This window comes from Heliangelus exortis, chromosome 25, assembly GCF_036169615.1.
Source record: "Heliangelus exortis chromosome 25, bHelExo1.hap1, whole genome shotgun sequence".
In the NCBI taxonomy this organism is placed as follows: domain Eukaryota; kingdom Metazoa; phylum Chordata; class Aves; order Apodiformes; family Trochilidae; genus Heliangelus; species Heliangelus exortis.
The window spans coordinates 3,039,268-3,054,241 of record NC_092446.1 but is presented as its reverse complement, the minus strand read 5'-3'; the positions used below and the strand labels follow the sequence as shown (position 1 = coordinate 3,054,241).

At 58.8% G+C, this 14,974-nt stretch overlaps 2 protein-coding genes and 1 long non-coding RNA gene across 3 annotated transcripts; 2 read left to right on the top strand and 1 right to left on the bottom strand.

The window, feature by feature from the left end:
* The first annotated feature begins 3,959 nt into the window (after positions 1-3,959).
* LOC139807580 (uncharacterized) lies at positions 3,960-4,907 on the top strand. Its single transcript, XR_011730618.1, has 2 exons — positions 3,960-4,106; positions 4,695-4,907. It is a non-coding gene; the product is annotated as an uncharacterized lncRNA (long non-coding RNA).
* A 1,207-nt stretch (positions 4,908-6,114) lies between these two features.
* Positions 6,115-7,277, bottom strand: CLPS (colipase). The gene is made up of 3 exons (XM_071768705.1): positions 7,146-7,277; positions 6,470-6,592; positions 6,115-6,383 (listed from the first exon to the last, which is right to left on the bottom strand). The coding sequence occupies exons 1-3, from the start codon at positions 7,242-7,244 to the stop codon at positions 6,246-6,248; spliced, it is 360 nt and encodes a 119-aa protein (XP_071624806.1). The 5' UTR covers positions 7,245-7,277; the 3' UTR covers positions 6,115-6,245.
* A 1,727-nt stretch (positions 7,278-9,004) lies between these two features.
* Positions 9,005-13,141, top strand: LHFPL5 (LHFPL tetraspan subfamily member 5). The gene is made up of 2 exons (XM_071768704.1): positions 9,005-9,515; positions 12,870-13,141. The coding sequence occupies exons 1-2, from the start codon at positions 9,101-9,103 to the stop codon at positions 13,124-13,126; spliced, it is 672 nt and encodes a 223-aa protein (XP_071624805.1). The 5' UTR covers positions 9,005-9,100; the 3' UTR covers positions 13,127-13,141.
* Positions 13,142-14,974: the final 1,833 nt, after the last annotated feature.

The window sequence follows — 14,974 nt, the reverse complement described above, 5'->3', positions numbered from 1 at the left end:
TGGCCTCACCCGGTGACATCTGCAGCCCGGTTTGTCACCCAGCAGCACGGGGCTGGGTGTTGTGTTTACGGGAGGCCCGGGCGGGTGTTGCACAAGAGGCAGCGGAGGACCCGAGGACATCGCGTCCCCGCTGCCAGCCCAAGGTGCAGCTGCGCCGGCGGCAGGGACAGGGACGTGGGGACACGGGGAGGACACGGGGAAGGACACAGGGGGTGAGGGGCAGCAGGGCAAGACCACCCAGTGTGGGGTTGTTTGACTCACGGGGTGTAAAGAAGCCACCAAGCTGCTGAGTAAAATCCCCCCCCGAATTTTCCTACTGGGGGGGGGGGGGGGTCCTAGGGGTCTGGCTGGTGACAAAAGGACAAAGCCAGGTCTGGGTGATCAGCTGTAACCCCCCCCTCACCTTGCTCGGACACACAGCTCCTGTGATGAATTTTTTACCAGCAAAGGGGCTGAGACCCAACACAGTTTGGGACCCCCCGGGACTCCCCAGCTGTATCACGGGTCTGATCCTGTCCCCTCCAGGGCTGGCCCTGTCCAGTCCTGTACATTCCCAGTCTCTAAATGTCCAGGATCCAAACCCCAGCCTCTGTTGGAAAACCAAAAAGACAAGGAAAAAAACAACAAAAAAAACCCACCACGCAAACACACAAAAAAACCCCAAAAACCCCAACTAGTTTCAGCAGCCAGGGGGGACACCTCCAACAGGATCCATCCCTGAATTCCCATCTCCCCCCTCAGCCAGGACAGCAGGAAATCTTGTACAGGCTGAAAAACCATAAAGATTTTCCCAAATTATTTTTCCTTTGGGTGAAAAAGGTGGAGGAGGGAAATTGCCCTCCCCCTACCCCCCACCTCCCCATCCCCCCAGCTGCAGCTGAACAATAGGTGGGGGGCGGGCAGGGTCTGAGGCTCCCCCAGCCCCACCGGAGCTCCAAGCCCGCAGGATGCGGCGAGGCCGGAGCGAGGAGGATAAATAAAGTCCGGCTTTGGCGTCCTGGCCTGAGGCCACTTCTAACACAAAGTACATTCCGGTCTGGACGTAACGAACTGTACCAGCCTCTGCCGGGCCGGCTGGGTGGTTGGGGGCGGCCGAACCTCCCCGCCAGCCCCACCGGGATGGGGTCTCTAAGGCTGTCCCCCCCCCCCCAAGGGATGCTGAAGCTGGGGGCTGTACTGTACGATGGGGATTGCTGTTGCTGCAGGGATCTGCACCTCTAAAAACACCTTGGGGAGATCGTCCAGGGGTGTCTGGGGTGCTTAGGGCAGGGGGGACACCCTGCAGGGGACATCGCAGCCGGCAGGGATAGGCACAAGCAGGACTCGAGCCAGCCTTAGGGTTGCATCCCCCCCGACCTCAAAAATCCCCCTTTCCCCTTGCAGGTCCAGGAGGTTTACACCGCCACCCCCCCCTCCCCGCTTTCCCTCGCCGTGCCCTCCGGGGGGGCCGGAGGGGTCGGTCCCGCCCCGCAGCGGAGCAGCCCCGGGCGGGGGGCGGGCGCGGTGCCAGGAGCCCGGCGTGGGGACGCGATGTCCCGGCCACGGGAGCGCCGGGAACAGCCTGACTCAGCAGCCGGCAGAGGAGGAGGAGGAGGAGGAGGAGGAGGGAGGGGAGGGGAAGAGAGGGGCACCGCTTCGCAACCCGGGGTAGGGGTGGGGTGGCTGTGGGGGAGGTGGACTGGTGGTACCTGGGGAGGGGGCAAATGGGAGGTGGGGGCTGGACGGGGGGCTAGGGAAGGGGGTGGGGGGGAAATGATGCCTCCGGGAATACAAGCGGGACCCCTCCTTGCTGCTGGCAAGACCCTCGGAGCAGATTTCCCCCCCCGGCTTGGTCCCTGCGGGACGGACAGAGATGGTGTGGCCACCGGTATCGCACCCCCCACCCCGCCTTGGCAGCCCCCACCTCCGAGGATAAGCCCGTGGCAGCACCCCCTGGTAGCACTCCTGGCAGCAAACCCCATCAGAGCCCTCAGCACCCTGCCCACCTTCTCCCCCTCCCCAGAATCCCCACTATAATCTCCCCAACATCTCCTCCATCACCCCCAGCATTTCCCCCCTTCCGCCCCCCCCAATAGTCTCCCCAGCATCCTGCCCAACAGCCCCTCCAGGATTCCCCACGGTGCTCCTCTGCTCCCCCAGCCCAGTTCCCCAGCATTTTGGGCAATTTAATGCTAAAAATACCCCGTGAGGGGGATCCCTGCTGGGGGGGGGTGATGGGACAACCTCCCCCCCCTCCCCAAAGCCCCCAGCCCTGAGGTCTCCCTGAGCTGACCCAACCCCCAGGGCCCTCCCCACCTCCCCATGTCACAATTCCTCCATCAGCACAAAAAAATAAGGCTGTGAATTTATCCCACTCGTGTTCTACTGGAAAGCATCAGGAGGGGGGCATGGAGGTCCCTGGATGTCCCCCAAGGCCACCTCTGTGTCCCCATGTCCCACTTGCAACTTCCACTGCCCTGGGCAGTCCTCAGCTCTGGGCTGGGGGAGCATCCTCAAGAGACACCCAGACCACCCCCAAAGGGATGGAGAAGGGGACAGGGACCCCCATATCAGGTTGGGGTGGTCCCTGTATTCCCGTTGGATTCTTCCCTTCATCCATCCCCAAGGAAATAACTCCGGGTAGGAAAAGCAGGAGTGCAGCTGATGTCCCCACTGTCACACACGGTGGCACAGCCGGAGAGGCCGGGGAAAAAAAAAAAAAAAAAAAAAAAAAATCTGCAACAATTGGTTTTGGCAAGAAAAAGCGAGCCGAAGCTTTCCATGAATTCGGTTTTCTTTTCTTTTTTTTTTTTTTTTTCTTTTTTTTGTTATTTTTTGTTGTTGGTTGTTGCTAGAAAGGTTCTGCTCCTCCAGGCGGAGCTTGCTGGGAGGCTGCTCGGCAGTTCCAGCCCAAAAATATCCCCCCCCCAGGATGGACCGAACCTCCCCCATATTTAGGGAAAGCCAGCTGGGGGGTCCTGGTCCTGACAGGGGGGGTCACAGCTCATTCTGCCCCACAGCTCAGACCTGCCATGGGTGCAGGTTGAGGTGTCCCACCCTGGCACGGGGTGGTGGGGGCACAATGGGGAAACCCCCTGGGGATTTGGGGTGCCCCCAGGCCCCGGTGCTGGCTGGGGGAGGGGTGTATTCCCTCACCCCCCCACAGTGAGGTGTCACATCCCTGTGGCTTCTGCTCTGCAACACGGTGGCCACCTCCAGCCACAAGCCACCCTGGCTGAGGGACCCCCCCGAGTGATGCCCCCACCCCCCCCAGCTGCACCAGCACCCCAGAACATGTCTGGGGCACCCCCAAACACCCATGGCCCAAGACTCCCCCCCCCCCCCCCCCAAAGACACCCAAATCTGAGACCCCCTGAACCCCCACTCCAGGATCGGGCCCCTGCATGACACCCCTCTGCAGCTAACTGGGGGGGGGGCAGGATGTGCCTGGTGTATGACCCCCCCCCCCAAAAAAAAAAAACAGCACTCAAAGGTGGGTGCTACAGGGCTGCCCCCTGCCCGGGCTCCTCCGTGGGGGTCGGGGGCAGCTCAGCCCCCCCAAGGAGCATTTGCACCCCCTGACCACAGAGTAAATGCTGCAGCGGTGACACATAGACACCCCCCCCTTTTTTTTTTTTGGGGGGGGGGTGTTTAGGCAGGAGGGAGGCTTTGCTGGGGGGGCTGCAAGGATGGGCATAGGGTGGGCACGCACTGGAGTCGTGGGGAGCGGGTGATTTGGGTGAACTGGGGGGTGCAAGGACACCACCACCACCCCCCCGGGGTTGGACAGAGAAGTTTCAACCTCATTTTTGCAGAAATAAGTGAAGTGAGGAAGGAAAAAAAAAAAAAAAAAATAGCAAAAAGGCGCCGATTGGCAAAAAAAAGGGTTAAAGCAGCAGAGGAGAAGAGGTGAAGGCCGAGGGCTGGCGGGAAGGGGGGGGAGAGGACGGGGAGGGGGGGGGAGAGAGGGAGGGGGAAGGTTGGGGAGAGGGAGAGCGGCTGTGCGAGAACATCCTGTACCCTCCTGGTAAAAACAGCACTTGCGGGGGGGGGGACGGGACGGGAAAACCTTCACCACTCCCCGCCTCCCCCCAGGGCAAAGGGGGGGCACCGGGGGCACCCCATGGGTGAGCAGGCAGGGATAGGGGGGGTGAAGTGGGGGGTAACGCTGGGGATGGGGTGAGACGGGGGGGGGGGATGTACGATCGTCCCCCCCCACCCCGTGATGTCCTTTGGGCCTCGTTGGGTTTTAGCTCGGAGGGGGGGGGACACCCCTGTTCGAAGCAGGGAGGGGGGGAAAGGGGCACCCAAATTATTGCACCCCAGACTGAACCGGGGGCTCCAGGGGAGGGGGAGATGTCCCCAAATCGTGTGGGGGGGGGGGGTCCCGCAGGTCCAAACAGGGTGAGGGGGGGGATGGGGGGAGAACCTGGGTCACCCCAGCAGCTGGGGATGGGGTTGCACCCCTGGGGTGCAGAGGGGGTGAGATTAAAAGGGGGGGGGGGGGGCTTGGGGTGTTCCCCCCTCCTCATAACCCTTCTCATTGCTGTTTACCTAGGGGGGCACCCCGAAGGTCCCTGGTGAATGGGGGGGGGGGGGGGCACTCCCTGCTGTGTGTCCCCCCACAGATGGAGGAGCTGGGGGGGGGCAGGAGGGAGTGCACCCCCCACCCCACCCCGCACCCCCCATCTCATTAACACCAAATCTTCCCGCAGGAGGATGCTCTGTTCAGACCCCACCTCCCAGCTCAAGGTGCCCCCACCCTGATGTGGGCCCCCCCCACCCGTGTCCCCAGGGCTGGCAGCACCCCACAGGCACCGGGGGCCCCTTCCTGTGTTTGTTGAGGCGCCGTGAGTCAAGCGGCTGCTTTTCGGTTTAAGCCAATATTTACCAGCCGGGGGCTGCCAAAATAAAGCCACGGCTTCGAACAGAGGGCTGGAGTGATGGGGGGGGGGGAGTTTGGATGTTCATGTGTGCCCCCCAACCACCCCCCCACCTCTCCAGTGCCCCCATTTCCTCCTGCCGGCACGGGGACGCCCCAAAAATGGGGACGCCACCAGAATGGGGGCGGCCCCCAAAATGGGGACACCTCTAAAAACGGGGACACCCCCAAAATTCTCCAGGATATACACCGAGAGTTTGCCCAGGCTTGCCCATCCCCCCCCCCACCCGGAGTGTCCCCCTCCCCTGCAGTGTCCCCTCCCTCCATGGAGGGGGTGACCCCCAAAGAAGGGGGTCAGGGCAGGGTGCATCCTCACTGCACCCCCCCTGGCCCCCAGGCTGAGCTGCCCCCGGGGTTGGGGGGGTCCCTGCTGGACTTGAGGGGGGGTCCACAGGGCCGGGGGGGTTGTCCCAGGCTGTGGTCACGCTGTGGGTGCCCTCTGCTGGCCCCAGGGTGGTGGCCACGGCAAAGCCCCGGGTGAGGCTGCGCTCCCAGTATCCCCAGTACCTGTCCCGGGTGGTGCCAGTCCCTCCGGGCTGTTCCCCACTGGGGAAATTCCTGAAACTCCAGCACATCTCACCACCAGAGCTCCTGCTCTGCTCTACAAGGCTGAGGTGCCACACAAAGTGTCCCCAGGGCTTGTGTGACAACTGCTGCCCGTACAAAGTCCTTTTTGGGGAGGACTCCTACCCCCCTGGCCACATCCACACACCCCGAGGAGGAGGAGGAGGAGCAGCTCAAGGTCATCCAGAGCATCCAGACACGACCCTCAGTACCCCCTCTGCTTCTCACCTTCCTCTAGTGACAAATCTCCTCTGGGGACATTTCCAACCAGTGGCAAAAAACCTGAGCCTGGCACAACCCAAGGGGGTCCAGGAGCTGCTGAATTGTCCCCCTCCCTGCACTTTGCTCCCCCCAAGCAGAGCCCCCCACCCACTGATTTTCAGATAGTTCCATATGATGGGCACGTCCAGGTAAAGCCATCATCTCCCTCGGGCTTTTTTTGGCCAGAGTGTTGCCCCCAGAAGCTGTGGCTGCCCCATCCCTGGCAGTGTTGAAGGTTGGATGGGGCTTGGAGCAGCCTGGGCTGGTGGGAGGTGTCCCTGCCCATGGCAGAGGGGTTGGAATGAGGTGACCTTTAAGGTCCCTTCCAACCCAAACCATTCCATGATGATGATGATGGAAACATCAGCTTGGCAGAAGATGCTCTTTACTTGGACATCCCCCTGCAGCAGGGGCAGATCCAGGCATCCCTGGGGAGGGGGAAAGGAGGGTGGCGGGGCACTACAGGGAGACACGGGGGGAAGCCTGGGGGTCTCTGCCTTCACTGGGATTTGTTGGATCTCCGGGGGTCCTTACAGATGCCAAAGTCACTGTTGGTGAGGGAGCCCACGATGGTTTTATCCACGTCACAGCTCAAGCCGCTCTCACAGGGACACCTGTAGTAGACCCCATAGAGGCTCTGGGGGGAAGCAAGGCACAGTTCAGTGTGGGGGACACGTCCCTGTCCCCATCCCTGCCCCTGGGGCACAGGGGAACACCTCCTACCTTTGGGGAGCACTCCTGGAACTCTGCTGCCTCCGGGGCGCACCGGGCCAGGCTGAGGCCGCCGGTGCGGTGGCAGCAGCTGCTCTTGCACTGAGCACTCTGCAGGCACAGCTCCCCCGTGTCCTGTGCCACCAGACAGGGTGTCAGCACCAGGGATATCCCTGTCCCACCTTAATCCCCCCCTCCAGCTGTGGGCCGGGTGTCGGAGCCCCCCAGCTTTGGGCTGGGGCTCAGCAGGGCTGCCAGCACTCCCAAGCTCCCACCCTGCAGAATTCCCTGGGTCTGACCCAAAACCCCACTCTGCTGGAGGGCTGTGCCCTGCTGGGCTCAGAGGAACAGGGCTGAGACACCGCAGGGAGGCTGTGTCCCCCCCTCCCCATTCCCTGACAGCCCCCCAGGGAGGGGGTCCCCAGCAGCACAGGCAGCCGAGAGCTTTGATCCCACTTCCAGGCTTCCCTGTGCTTCTCACGGCTGCTTCCCCAGATTCCCAGACCCCTCACGACCCCAGGAACCCCAGCATGTCCTCCCTGCCTCAGTTTCCCCAGCCACCTTGAGTTTTGCCCTTGGTGGCTGCAGCCCTTGCCCCAGGGTCCCCCCACCCCACCCCAGACCCCCCCTGCACGCCCCACCGAGGTGTCCCTTGTCACTTAGGGTCACTGTCCCTTGTCCCTCTCACCAAGTTGAAGATGAGCCCTCGCTCGTGGGGTGCAGGCAGGGCTGGGGCCAGCAGCAGCAGCAGGGCCAGGAGCAGGCGGAGGGGCAGCGTGGTAGCCATGGCGGGCTGGTTGGTGGCCACAGGGCGGGGTGGGTGGGTGCTTTATAGCCCACATCTCCATCAGCTGATGTGGCTGCTCCTATCACACCCCTGGTCGTGGCACTGGGGCCGGGCAGGGGAGCAGCCATGCTGTGTGCCAGGCCACCTCCATGCTGCCAGGCGATGCCACCACGGGGACATCTCACCCTCTCCCTGGGTCACCGTCCCACATGGGTGCTGCCAGCCCACCCTTTGGTGGCTCCTTTGGCAGAGGAAAAGTGAAGTCACGGTGGTTCTGAGCTCCTCCTGGGGGGTTTCCAAGTCCTCACTGCTCTCCTTCACCCAAACTTCCAGGGAGCTGGGGTTCTCTGGGACACTGTCCTGGCTGGGAGCTGCTGTCCATGGGCAGATCTGCTCTGTGGGAAGATCCTCCACCTCTCAAACATTAGGATCAGAGACACCAAGAAACCAACTCCAGAAAGCCCAAAGCATGGCAGGACTGAGCCCACCCCCCTGCCAGCACCCCACTGGGCCTCCCTCTTTGCTCCAGAGGCCACCAAGGTCCCCGTTGTGTCCAACACTGAACCATGCCAGGTGTTTGCTCTGTGTTTTGGTGCTCAGGGATGCAGCTGCTGGAAGGAAAACAGCCCTGGGAACCGTGCAGCTTTTCACACCCACCTTGGCCCAGCAACTCTGGGCAATGATTAACACCAGGGCTGCCTTGGGTGGCCTTGGGGGTGACGCTGAGGCTCTGGGGTGGCCATCACCCTGGCACGTGGCATCTGGGCCCCTCGGGATGCAAGGCAGATTGTGGCTCCTGCAAAAAAAAAGGAACCAGGGTGGCCACAAGACCCATGAGCAGCTGGACACAAGGGAGAGGCAGAGATATGTTCCTCCCACAGGTGTCCTGGAAGCAGAATGAGACTTTCCCCTTTCTGCAGGGGGGCTGTGGGGACAGTCCCCTCCCTGCCTGCAGCTCCAGACAACCCTGGAGCTGACAGGGGTGTCCAGGGACCCACAGCCCCCACCCCACTGATGCAGCATCCCTGGTGACACCAGCTGGGAGGAGGCCAGAGGGAAGCATCTGAGAGGACAAATTGTGGGGTACACAGCACAACCTGGATGGATCCTGGGCAAGAAACATCCTGGAGAACACCCCAGCACATCAAGGGGAGGGTGGCACATCCCAAAACACATCCAAGGGTGCAGGGTGCAACCCAGATACATCCTGGCCCACACCCCAAGGATGCAGGACACATCCTGGGGACACAGGGCTCATCCTGGGGTTCATCCCAGGATCCCAGGGGGCATCCAGGGGTCTCAGGGGGCATCGTGGAAGCACATCCCCGGGGAGACAAGGCACATCTCAGGGGCTCATCCAGGGGTCTCAGGGTGCATCCTGAGGTCTCATGGTCCAATCCCATCCTGAGGACACAGATGGCATTCCAGGGTTCCTTCCCGGGGATACAAAGCGATCCTGGGATCCCAGACCTCATCCCCGGGGTCCCATCCCAGTGTCCTAGAGCTCATCCCGGGGATACCGAGCACATCCCGGGGTCCCATCCCGCGGACACAAAGCGATCCCCGGGGCTCATCCCGGCACCACATCCCGAGCCGCCCCCCGGGCTCCTCCCGACCCCACCCCGGCTGGGGACGGGGGGGTCGATCCGGCTCCTCCCGGCTCCTCCCGGGCGAGGGAAGGGGCGGGGGGAGATTAACGGGGCCGGGGGGGGGGGGGGGGGTGTCTGGCCGCCTCCCCCCCTGGGGCGGTGCAGCCGCCGGCGGAGCCTCCCGGCGGGGCGGGGCAGAGCCGGGGCCCCGGGGCCGGTGCCAGTGGGGGTGACAGTGCCAGTGGGTCTGGGGGTGGCAGTGTCCCCATGATGTCCAAGCTGCTGCCGGCGCAGGAGGCGGCCCGGATCTATCACACCAACTATGTGAGGAACGCTCGGGCCATGGGGGTGCTCTGGGCTCTCTTCACCCTCTGTTTCTCCATCCTGATGGTGGTGACCTTCGTCCAGCCCTACTGGATCGGGGACAGCATCGACACGCCCCAGGCCGGGTATTTCGGTCTCTTCTCTTACTGCATCGGCAACGCGCTCACCGGAGAGCTCATCTGCAAGGGCAGCCCCCTCGACTTCGGCACCATCCCCTCCAGCGCCTTCAAAACAGCCATGTTCTTCGTCGGCGTTTCCACCTTCCTCATCATCGGCACCATCCTCTGCTTCAGCCTCTTCTTCTTCTGCAACGCGGCCACCGTCTACAAAGTCTGTGCCTGGATGCAGCTGGCAGCAGGTGAGCTGGGGTTGGCGAGCAGGGGGTGGCCACTGATGGTCCAGCCAGAGCTGCTTTTCCCTCCCTATCCCCACCTTGGCGCTGCCAGGGGGTTGCTGGCCAGGAAAATGACCCCAACACAACCTCCGTGCCCCCTTTGCTTCCCCTTCCTGGTTACCGGTGAGGGATTTGCAGTCAGTCTGTCCCGAGCAGCTGAGCTCTGGCAGACTCATTACACGTGGATGATGCTCCCCTTCCTCCACTGCTGCAAAACCCCACGGCACCAACAGCCCAGCCCCTGCCTGGCCCTGCTTACCTGGGGGAGAAGTTTCCTCCAGCCGTCACCCAACGCCGTGGTTCCTGCTCTGCCCCACGCTGCAGCCGGGTCTTGGATCCAGAGCATTCCACGGAGAGCACCAAAAGCTGCAGGGCTGGGGTTCGGGGCTCCCGCAGGAATTAATCAGCTGGAGAGTGAGGTTTGCTGGGTTATCTGCTGCCTCCAACACCCTCGGGGACTCCCGGAGTCCAGGGGAAGACGAACCAGAGAGGGGGAGCAGGAGGAGGGGACTGATCTGGTCCCATCGTCCCCAGTTCCCAAGTTTTTTCGCTCACCCCCGCATCCTTCCCCTCACCCCTGCGTCTCTCCAGCCTTCCCCATCTCACTCCCAGACACCCGAGACGCCCCGTAACTCAGCTCCAGCTGAAACCCAACCCAGCCCTTTGCTCCTCCTGAATCATTCACACCGGGATCGGCTCCGGTTCCCGGCCCCGGGTGCCCCCGGCCCAGAGCTGCAGCCCCGGGATGGCACCAGGGTTGCTTCGGTTCCCGGCTAAAGAAGCGAGCTCAGGCAAAGATTTAGATAAGAGGCTTGAAGCAGCTCAGTCTGCCGAGAAGCAGGGAAAGGCTTTGGGGCTTTTTCTGTGATTTGTTTTTTTTGGTTTTTTTTTTTTTTTTCTTCCCTGGATGGGGAGAAAAATGCAGCACGGACAAGCTCGAATTGTTCCAGACAACCCAGTTCCTCTTCCCCAGACAAGCTCTAGGGAGCTTTTCTGGGAGTTATTTTAAAAAGGAGGCAGGTGAAAGATCAATTTTCTGGTCTTTGCTCTGCACCAGGTGCATTTTCACAGGAGAATCGATTTCTTTCCAGCTCCCCCTCGTTTCTCTGTGCCCCTCCTCTCTGAGCTCCAGGAAGGAGTAATTAAATTACAGGAGAAACCAGCTGCTTCTCCATGAAGAAAAATGCTCTCTGCAAACCTGGGAAGCTGCTTGGTGGTCTTGCTGCTCTCCTATCCTCAAACCAAGGGGAAAAACACCAAAAATTCAGCAAAAGGAAGCCACCCTAAAAGTTTTTTTCTGGTTTACTGAGCATCCAGACAGAGAAAATGCATGGGCACGGGGCAGGGAGCATCCTGCTGCTGCAGGAGGCTGTGGGTGTGCATGAAGGGCAAGGGATAAACTTCTGCTCATCCACAGCTCCCACCTTGGCATAAGAGAAGCCTGGGAGGGCCTCACACTTGCACAAAGAAGCAAAAAGGACCAGTGACTGCCATGCTCTGCACCAAGATGCCAGGGGAGGTTGCGAAGAGCCTTCCATTAATCCCATCCCAAAGCCTTGCGGATGAGCTCAGTTCTTCTCCCAAAGTCAAGGCTCCCTTGTCCAGCAAATTCCTCCAAGCACGTGGGAAAAAAAAAAAAAAAAAAAAAAAAAAAGGCATTTCTGGGCTTCTGGCACACGAGCAGCTTGGCAGAAAACAGCCCTTCAGCAGCTTGTGCTGGGTTTGTTGCAGCTCCCATGGCAAAGCCACAAGGAAAATGTGCTGAGAGCCCCGGGGCTGCAGGAGGAGCCGGTGGCTCCCGGCCTGGATGGAACCACCAGAGCTGAACAAGCAGAATTCATCTGCCTGCAAAGCTACTACTGGGGCAGTAACGAGGTTCTCCAGCTTGCAGAGAGGCTCAGTCCATCCCGGGTTTGTCTGGAGATGATCATTCTTTGGAGTGACAGGGGCAGGGAGTGTGTGGATGCAGGGGAGACGTTGCCCGGGCAACGCGGTGATGGGAGCTGCTGCTGCTGCTGCTGCTGCATCCTTGGTGGGGAGGTGTGAGCAGGGTCCTGCTGCTCCCTGCTCCAGCAGCATGGCCAGGGCAGAGCCCAGGGAATTGGCACAGTTGGAAAAGACCTCTAAGGTCACCACATCCGACTGTTAACCCTAATCCACCTCCCTCTAACCTCTTTTCAGTTTTAGAGTGAGAATCATAGAATATTTTGGGTAGGAAGGGAACTCTCAAGGTCACCCAGTCCAACCTCTGCAGTATCAGGGACACCCTCACCCAGGTCAGGGTGCTCAGAGCTTCCTCGAGCCTCACCTTGAACATCTCCAGGGATGAGGCCTCAACCACCTCCCTGGGCAACTTGTTCCATTGTTCCACTATCCTCGTGGTAAAGAGCTTTTTCCTAACATCCACTCTAAATCTACTCTTCTCTAATTTAAAACCCTTGCCCCTCATCCTGTCACTGCAGGCCCTTGCAAACTGCCCATCATCTCCAGCCCAAAGGTCCCCTCTCACCCTCCTCCAAACTGAACATTCTGAATTCCTTCAACCTCTCCTCACAGGACTTGGTCTCCAGACCCTTCTCCAGCTTGGTTGCCCTTCCCTGAACTTGCTCAAGCACCTCAGTGACTTTCTTGGAACGAGGGGCCTAGAACTGAGCAGAGGCCACAAGGTGCAGTCAGTGGGTGGCTGCAGGGTATGGGGAGCATTTAACCCCATTTTCTCTCTTTATGTCTGGATGCAGCCTCACTGTGCAGAAGGGACCTGGAGTATTGGATCCAGTTTTGGTCCCCGCTGTACAAAAAGGACGTGGAGAGGCTGGAAAGGGTCCAGAGAACCACCACGAGGATGATCAGAGGACTGGAGCACCTGCCACAGGAGGAGAAGCTGAGAAAAATGGGTTTGTTCAGCCTGGAGAAGGCGTAGGGGAAACCTTATTACAATGTCCAGTACTTCAAGGGCAGCTGCAAAGAAGATGGAGACTCCCTATTTCCAAGGAGTCCCATGGACAAGGGGCAAGGGGGAAATTCCGATTGGACACAAGAGGAAACTTCTTCCCCATGAGGACAGTCAGACACTGGAATTGTCTCCCAGGGGAAATGGTGGATTCCCCCCACTTGGGAAAGTTTTAAGTCTCAGCTCAGTGGGGTGCTGGGCCACCTCACACCACAAACTTCTGATGGGTCCCTTCCAACTCGGAGTATCCTGTGAACAAGACCAGAAGGGTTGGACCAGCTGATCCAGGAGGTCCCTTCCAACCTGCCACCCTCTGATCCTATGACCTGGTGGTTGTGCCATGGGGGAATGTCTCCTTTTCCCTGCAGCTACCGGGCTGATGATTGGCTGCCTCATCTACCCCGATGGTTGGGACTCAGGGGAGGTCCGGAGGCTCTGCGGGGACAAGACGGACAAATACACCCTGGGCGCCTGCACCGTGCGCTGGGCCTACATCCTCTGCATCATCGGCATCCTCGACGCCCTCATCCTCTCCTTCCTGGCCTTTGTCCTGGGGAACAGGCAGGACAACCTCCTCCCCTCGGATTTTAAAGCAGAAAGTAAAGGTAAAAGCAGCCGGGGCTGAGCTCTGAGCCCCCGTCCTGCTGCAGAGCGTTTCCACGTTTCTGTTGTTGATGGTTTAGAAGAAAAAAATAATATAAATATGCTGAAGTGGGAGAGGGGAGATTGAGGTTGGACATGAGGAAGAAATTCTTTGGGGTGAGGGTGCTGAGCCCCTGGGTGCCCCCAGAAGCTGTGGCTGCCCCATCCCTGGCAGTGTTGGAGGTTGGATGGGGCTTGGAGCACCCTGGGCTGGGGGAGGTGTCCCTGCCCATGGCAAGGGTGGCTCCTTCCAACCCAAACCAGTCTGGGATTCTGGGATTATTCAGGAGGATCGTGGCTTGCTCCAGTGGGACAAGCAGGAGATAACCATGGAAGTGAAAACAAACCTCTCCCTTCCTTGCTCTTCCTTCATTAACACAGTAATTATCTTTTTGCTTTACAGAAGAGGGGGAGTGACAGCTGATCACCAGGTAAGTGATGCTTGCAGTGCTTTTTACCATTTCTCCCCAGCATCCAGGGTTTTCCTGTTGTAGTTTGAGGATTAGCAAAGGGTTGATAACCATACAGATTCAGGTTTGGGTTTATTTGTGGTTAAATGGGAAGCTAAGTCTCTGCTCTGCCCCCTGGAACCAGGACATAAATCCTTGTTGAGTGAGCAAAAATAAACCTTAAATTTTGAAGTCGTGCTCCATTTGGCAACCACTGACCTTTTCTTTCTCTTCCCAGGGACACCTGGAACTGTTCTTCCATCAGCCCCTTTCTTTAAAGTGACTTTTCCAGAAGCTTTAAACTTGCCACCATCTGTGGATTTTCTACAAGTGCTCTTCTCACTCAAAGGGCCACGGCCAACCCTCAGCTCTTGTGGAGTTGATTTATGGGGAGAGGTTGATGTCAAAGGCAGAAGAAAAGTCTCTTCCAACAAAAGACATTCTGGGAAGATCTCCAACTGGACACAGGTTTTTGAGTCCATCAGCAAACCTGGGGCAAAGAGGAGGGATGGCACTTTGCTGCTCCTTGGGGTTTGTACATCTTTCAAGGGAATTTCTTCTCAATAATAATAATAATAATAATAATAATAATAATAATAATAATAATAAAAAGTTGGCCTTTTTGGATTTTCTGCTCATCTCCCTGCCCTGCCCTGTCCCAGGCTGCCTTTGTACTTGGAAAAAATGACACATCCAATTCCTAGCAGTCATCAATCCCTCTCTTCCCCCTCAGGACAGCAGTAACCAAAGCCAGCTTTTGGAAAAAGGGCAATTTTCTGGGGGAAAAAACATCCTCAGAGCTGGAGCAGGCCCACAAGCTGCAGGGGATGCTGCCAGTCAGCATCAACTCCCTGCAGCACCCAATTAACCCAATTTAACCATCATTTCTCATCACCCACCTGCACCAGCTCCAGCACAGCCCATTTCAGCAGAAAATAAAGCAGCACATCAGCCCATCCAGCTCTTAGCTGACCAAAATGCCAAATTAGCCTGTATTAAGATTTTTATTTCTACTTGCTGCAATTTGTCTGTTCCTGCAGCAGCCAATTCAATTCAGCTCTAACAAGCACCTTCCTGGTTTATGCTTCCTGCTTAATAGAAGTGTTTGGGATGGTTTTGTTAAGAATTTGCTGGGGCAAATGAGAGATGATGAATTTAAAGAAAAAACATATTTATAATGGAAAAACATCAGCAGAGCTGCCCTGCTCCTGACCACTCTTCTCTCCTTCTTAAAACAGAAGACAATAGCAGCAACAAAATCTTCACCTGCACCATCTCCCTGCAGCTCACTCTGGAAAACAGAATAAAAAGTGCTGCCTGGCTAAGAAAAATCAATCAGTGGGTCACTGGCTCAGAAAGAACAGACTTGCAGAGGGAACATA

Excerpts from the sequence above, each read along its gene's own strand:
- LHFPL5 (XM_071768704.1), top strand. The coding sequence starts at position 9,101 with ATGATGTCCAAGCTGCTGCCGGCGCAGGAGGCGGCCCGGATCTATCAC. Across the intron at positions 9,516-12,869 it reads CTGGATGCAGCTGGCAGCAG|CTACCGGGCTGATGATTGGC; the intron begins GTGAGCTGGGGT and ends TTTTCCCTGCAG.
- CLPS (XM_071768705.1), bottom strand. The coding sequence starts at position 7,244 with ATGGCTACCACGCTGCCCCTCCGCCTGCTCCTGGCCCTGCTGCTGCTG. Across the intron at positions 6,593-7,145 it reads GAGGGCTCATCTTCAACTTG|GACACGGGGGAGCTGTGCCT; the intron begins GTGAGAGGGACA and ends CTGGTGGCACAG. Across the intron at positions 6,384-6,469 it reads TCCAGGAGTGCTCCCCAAAG|AGCCTCTATGGGGTCTACTA; the intron begins GTAGGAGGTGTT and ends GCTTCCCCCCAG.